The following is a 6,986-nucleotide window of genomic DNA, read 5'->3' as shown; positions in this document are numbered from 1 at the left end:
CAATTTTACTCTTTATAAGACAATAAATTTAATCCAAAAAATGTGAAATGGGTCTTAACCCTTGATTAAGAATAAATTATTGTTCTTTGTGTAGAAATATGAATACCCAACATTGAAATTTAAGTTGCAACTTAAAATTTTTCGTAATTAAAGTGATTGAAAAAAATAAGAGAGATATCAGAAAAATACTAAAAGTTTGCTTGATAAATTTATACTATTATTTTTTAAAAAACCCAAGAATATTACTTGGAAAATAATGATAGAGATGTCAAAAAATCTAAAAATGAGTTGCTTGGAAAAAAAAATACAAACTTGTATTCTTTTTATTATAACACACCCCAAAAATCTATCTATCTATACATTATACTAAAGCAACATACGAATGACATAAGCAAACTCAAAAAGTGATGGGTTATCAACTTCTCAAGAGTTGTTTTCCCTCCATTTATCAAAGGTGATGTCATTATTTGCTAATAAAGTGTGTGAAAAATATGTGACTTATCATTATATGAGCTTTCATTAAATTGTTTGAGTGGGATGTATGTGACTTTTCATTACTCAATACACAATAATTATTTGTTAGCTTTCATTTTGGAAACAAAAAAAATTTGTTCTCTGTAATAATAATTTGCTAACTTTCATTTTGAAAACAAAAAATAATAACTTGTCACTTACAATCTTACAGTGATCAATAAAATTTAAATAATATTAAAATATCATTATTTAACATCATACAGAATTTATAAAAAAAGTATTTTTAAAATCAAAAATAAATTAAATATTAGTTATTATATGATATTAATAGTTCATTGAAAATCAATCATAAATTCTACTAAAGCAATAGAAGAATGTGACAAGTGTCACAATTTTAAGAGTTATTTTCCTGCTTGATTCTACTTAGGTTATTTTAAGTAATTTTTTAAACTTTAATTTTTTTCAATTGATTTGCTTAAGCTAACCCATATTGATTTTTCCTCATATTCTTTCCATTGATGCTTCTTTTCTATTCTACAATAGTCCTCAATGTCTAATTTTTTTCTCATATTTTTATTATAAATATTTGGATATTGGGTTTTAATTTTTATAAATGAAATATGAAATTATTAAAGATGTTCATGGTGACGTAAATATGGGTTTATTAAAGGCATTAATAGTGATAAAGCAAATCTACCAATTGTGAACAAAACAAATCCATAGTGTATTGGTGTAATTATTTTTTGTGTGTGTTAAATTACATTTTAATCTATATACATATTGTTTTTTACTTTCATTTTGAAAAAAAAAAATCTCGGTACATATTGTTAAATTGAATTTAAGGATAGAACTTTAATTTTTTGTTGTTTTTTATAATATTGAACTAGATAATCCCTATGCGATGCATGATTTTATTTTATTTTATTCTTTTTCATTATTTAAAAAAAAAATAAATTGTAAATTATTGGTTATATAATCCAAGAACTAAGTTGTATGAGAAGTGTTTGGAGTTTACAGCTAAAAGATTCCAGAAAACACCTCTGATGTTAAAGTCAATCAGAGAATTCAAATAGTAAAAGAGGTAAAGATGGGACGACTTTTGGAATGAGGGCTAAGCCTCGAAATTTAGCTTTAGGGGTATTGACAACTCTAGTATGATTAGGTAATACTAGGTAGGTGAAATGTCACTTTAAGGTGAATATTTATAGGGATCCCAAAAAGGAATAATAGAAATTTGTAGTGATGATGTGGCATGCTTTCAATTGAATAAAGGGAAATGTGGGCTTTTAATAGATTGGTGACTCATAGGATTTTTTAGTTGGCTGTCAGCTATCGTGTTAGTTTGTGAATATTTTAGTTTGAACTATAGGATATCTAGCCTATAACAAATTCCATAAAATCCTATCTTTGAAAATTTTTCGGTGTCCACCAACTACATCTAAATTAAACTTTTTCAACACATTTATATATTAATATTGAACCAGTATAATATCATTTTCCTTCTTGTAACAAACAATAAAAAATATGGTGAAAAAAGTCGAGATTAAGAACAAAACTAACAAAAAACTATTACAGTACTCCTAATAAATATTATATACTTCTATATAAACTTTAAAATATAATAAGTTGAGATACACCAATAATAACATAACTTTATTAATTTTAAATGATTGAGATACCCAAATTATAAATCAGTGTTAGATTGTTAGATGGCGATAATGTGATAATTATTTCCAAACCAGAAAGACTTACTACTACAAAAGAAAGACTTTCCAATTCATTTTCTATACTTCTATATAAACTTTCAATGTCATAACTTTATTGTTAAACCACACATTTAATATTCAATTACAATATCATTTCTTTTTTCAAACAAACAATTTAAAAGACGGTGAAAAAAGTTAAGATTCAAAAACTTCACTAACATAAGACTATTACCATACTCCTAACTAAAAAATATATACTTTTATATAAACTTTCAGATATAACAAATTGAAATACACTAATAATATCGTAACTTTAATTTTAAAAGATAGAGAACAACAAAAGAAACAACCTCCTCGGTGTACCATGATTCGCCAGTTAATTTGCTTTTTAAATTTGCGATCCGCGTAAAATGATCCCAAAATAGCCCAAAACCGACCATAATTACTTTTTAGATTTGCAATTCGCAACAAGATTAGTGAATAATGTGACAGTGAGCCTCCCAATTCCCACCACCACAAACAAGATGAATGTGAAATTAACAATTGCAACAACTTCAAACGGTCGCAATGTCTTACTCGGTTGTCGAAATTGGACATATCATATATACCATTGGAAAGCTCTTGAAGTCTTGTTTTCAATGCCGCAAACCTTGCATTAATACAATCTTCCTATTGAAAGTTATGACCAAAAGAGTAAACATGTATCAAATTTCACCTCACAACTTTTGCATTATAAACACTCTTCTACCCTTTTGCTCATTTTCTTTGTAGAACATCTTCAACCGAGCTAAAATCCTCTTAGTAGACTCTGTCATCATTAAAACCATAAGAATTATGCTTAAAACAATCAAAACCACTCAAAATCAACATGAATAACCAAATTAAGTAATGTAGCATAAATCTTCAAAATAAACACGAAATTACTAACAACGACCATCATTAAGGAGTATAAAATAATATAAATAAGTGCAAATAATTGTACTTATCAAATCGCAAAAGGGAATAATGGGAATTGTGATGATGATGTAGCATGCTTTCAATGACTAAAGGAAATGTGGGCTTTTAACATACGGTGACTCATAGGATGTTTTAGTGGGTAGTCAGCTATCGTGTTAGTTTGGGGATGACTTAAACGATTGGATTTGTAAATTATGGTAATTAGGATGAGCTTTAAAGTTTATGTGCAGTTCTACGTTTTTTACGCTTTAATTGTAGTCTTTTTGATTAGCTTTTAAGATAGTTTTAACCGTAGGATAATCTAGCCTATAACACATTCCATAATATCTTATCTTTGAAAAATTTCATGGTATCGACTCCATCTAAATTAACTTGTTTCAACACATTTATATATTAATATTGAACCAGTACAATATCATTTTACTTCTCAAAACAAACAACATAAAATGTGGGGGAAGAAAGTCGAGATTAAGAACAAAACTAAAAAAAAACTATTAGTATCCTAATAAAAAATTGTAGACTTTTGCATAAACTTTCATTGTGATAACTTTAATGTTGAACCACACATTTAATATCAAACCACAATATTATTTTCTTTTCCGAGACAAACAGCTTAAAAAGTGGTGAAATAAGTCAAAATTCTAGAACAATAGTAACATAAAACTATTACGATACTCCTAACTAAAAGCTGGTGAAATACACCAATATATCATAACTTTAATTCTAAAAGATTAACAACTACAAAAGAAACAACCTCTCAATTCCCACCACCACAAACAAGATGAATGTGAAATTGACAATGGACAAGACCAAAATTATTGGCACCTTTTTGTCGTATTATTGTTGCTACTTCGGACCCTTTATTTAACCCTCCTCTAAATCTCCCTATTCCCTACCAATCCATGCTCACAAATTCTCCTCCTTACAAAAAAAATGTCCCAATTTGACATTAGTTCACCAAAACATTGCGCCAAGAAAGGTTTTCACTTCAACTTTCTTAATAAAAAACTCTTTAAAATCCTCTTCACTCTAATCTTATCAATCATCTCATTAATCCTCCTAATTTGGTTCATTCTCCACCCTACTAAACCTCAATTTATCCTACAACAAACCGACATTTACCAACTAAATTTCTCGTCCCCTCACATCCTAAACTCCTCCATAATCATCACATTAGAAGCGCGAAACGCGAATCAAAGAGTCGGTATTTACTACGACGAGTTACAAGCGTCTGTGTCCTACAAAGGACAACAAATTACACTACACACATTAATACCACCTTTTTATCAATCCCCACAAGACAGCAATTTACTATCAGCTTCTCTTGTTGGAAATGCTCTTCCTGTGGCTCCTTCAATTGGTTATCAACTAGAACGGGATGAGCAGACAGGGATGATCATACTCGTACTCAAAATTGATGGACGACTAAGATGGAAAGTCTCGAGTTGGGTCTCAGGAAGGTATCGTATGAATGTTAATTGTGTTGCTATTCTCCGTCTTGATCCAACAAGTCCTCTTAGTTCAAAGCAGGGGACTCAATGTTCTACCAACATTTAGTATTAGAATATGATAAATTTGTTATTGGATTTGCACATATTAAAATTCGCATAAGAGGAGAGTTGGCTGCACACAAATCCGAAAAGGTTTTATCTTAAAACTAATTGGTAATAGGATGAGTGGCTCATCAAGTTATATATTAGTCAATCTCTCTTTAATTATTCAATACGAGATTACATGCTTGTGGGCTATTTTTCCAATGGAACATACTCTTATAGGCTATAGATCATGTAGCTAGTTCAATAAAGAATATTACTTATAAGATTCATGTATAGAATCATAGTATCTCACATTCTCTCAATCATATTGATTCATATCTGTGTATATGATAAATGAATTTGATAAGGAATTATAAAGGTAGAACTACAAAATGACAAAGATGATTATTAAAGATATAATATGCTATATATTATGTTTGATTTCGGTTTATAATGTACTATGTTAAAATAGTACATTAAATCACGTGTATTTGGTATTTGCAACTAAAAATCTATCGGAAATAACATCTTTGATATCACTAACAAGGGTAAGATCGTATACATTTGCCTCCTAAACCCTACATGGGAGCCATGTTATCTTTTGATAAATTCGTTAACGGGCTTGTATACACAAGAATCACGTAAGAGGAGAGTTGACTGCACATAAATCCGACGAGGTTCCTTGTACACAACAAAAACCACATATGAGGATAGTTGACTGCACATAAATCCGACGAGATTCCATCCTAAAACCAATCGGTAAACATCAAACTTATATATTAGTCAAGCTCCCTCTAATTGTTGGATATAAGATTACACGTATGTTATTTTTCCAACATATTATATTATCTGAATACTTATTGCTTTATGAGTAAATCAGTGAATATTTGGTAGTGCTTTTGAATACAGAGGATGAGAAGATCCTGTCTGTTCCCAATTGGGGTATGTGATTAATTATAGGCAAAGGGTAAAAGAAAGGATAAAGAGGCTGACAAATTAAGATTCCAAAGGGAAGAAAAGGGCAAACAGAAAAGAGGTGAAATGGTGAAATCTTTGGCATTAAGGAATCTTTGATCATTATATTTTCTAAATCCCTCAAAAATCTTACTCTTGCAGAGCAACAACTTGATGGGTCACTTGTTCTTAAGAATAGAGACTTGTCAACTAGTAAATAAATCTCTCTTCTATTCAAGTAACGTGTTTCATTTGACTTTTTGTTAAATTTTAAATAGTAAAATGAGATCACATACGAAAAAAAGAGTGTGTTTTTAAATTTTAATAGAGGTAAAATAGGAATATTAAATGTAAGTGTATGAAAATAGTAAATTTAGTACAGATAAGTTGATAAACTTATCATACTAAAAATAAAAATAAAATATTTAATAAAATGAGACATTTAAGATGAATAAGAAGGAGGACCATGATATTGGCAAAAACAAATAGCTATATCTTTTCTCAAATAATGTACATGTATGTCTAATAAGGTATTCACGAGTCTTAAAAATCAACAATTTAAAAGCTATGGTGGAACATTTCCCGTTGTGCCTATAAAAGAGCAAAGAGATGACTTGAAAAGGTTTGAACCAATAAATTGAAAGGCTAATGACTTTCTACCAAACTTGACCCAATAATATATAATATTACACCTTCTATTTTTCATTTATTCTTCTCATTCACATTTTGCAAAGATTTCAATATAAACTTTAAAGTAAAATAATTTTAATGCGAGTTTTCAAAAATTATAAAAGTTAATATTTAGAAAATATATATTAAGACTAATCTATCAAGATTCCACATAAATATATTTTTCTATATAAATTGATGAGAAATCATAGTTAAATTTTAACACTAAAATTCGTAAATATTATATTTAAGAAGAAAATATAAAACGGAGGAATTACAATTTCATGTAAAAAAATAGCACAGCATTTGACACACATCTTTCAGCATTGGAAAAGAAAAAACTATCTTAAAATTATGTGCCAATTTCAATTTATGTTTTTCTATTGCTTCTTTACCCAAATCATTGTGTGGCTAGTAAAGCTGAAAAAAAAAAAATCCTCTTTTACTCTTGTCTGCTATTTGGAGTGTATTATTACATCTCCAATTTCAAAATAACTTCAATGGTTCTATATGAATTTAAACCTAAATATTTGAGAATCTTGGTTGCTTATTCTTTTAATTTTTTGGACATAAGTTTGGTTGTCACTGTTTATAAAAAGGTTTAATTCGATTTTCCTTTTGCTTTTAGGATTTTCTAATCTACCTACATAAATTAAAAAAATCTTAATACACAAATTTTAGGAAGAAATTG

General features: G+C 28.6%; 1 protein-coding gene across 1 annotated transcript; it reads left to right on the top strand.

Annotated features, from left to right (window-relative positions):
* The first annotated feature begins 4,031 nt into the window (after window positions 1–4,031).
* Window positions 4,032–5,959, top strand: LOC130826199 (NDR1/HIN1-like protein 26). Its single transcript, XM_057691780.1, has one exon. The coding sequence runs from the start codon at window positions 4,071–4,073 to the stop codon at window positions 4,692–4,694; it is 624 nt and encodes a 207-aa protein (XP_057547763.1). The 5' UTR covers window positions 4,032–4,070; the 3' UTR covers window positions 4,695–5,959.
* The last annotated feature ends 1,027 nt before the right edge of the window (window positions 5,960–6,986 follow it).

Source organism: Amaranthus tricolor, chromosome 10 (assembly GCF_026212465.1).
Source record: "Amaranthus tricolor cultivar Red isolate AtriRed21 chromosome 10, ASM2621246v1, whole genome shotgun sequence".
In the NCBI taxonomy this organism is placed as follows: Eukaryota; Viridiplantae; Streptophyta; class Magnoliopsida; order Caryophyllales; family Amaranthaceae; genus Amaranthus; species Amaranthus tricolor.
The sequence above is the reverse complement of the archived record's forward strand: the minus strand, read 5'-3'. Positions and strand labels throughout refer to the sequence as shown.

Excerpts from the sequence above, each read along its gene's own strand:
- LOC130826199 (XM_057691780.1), top strand. The coding sequence starts at position 4,071 with ATGTCCCAATTTGACATTAGTTCACCAAAACATTGCGCCAAGAAAGGT.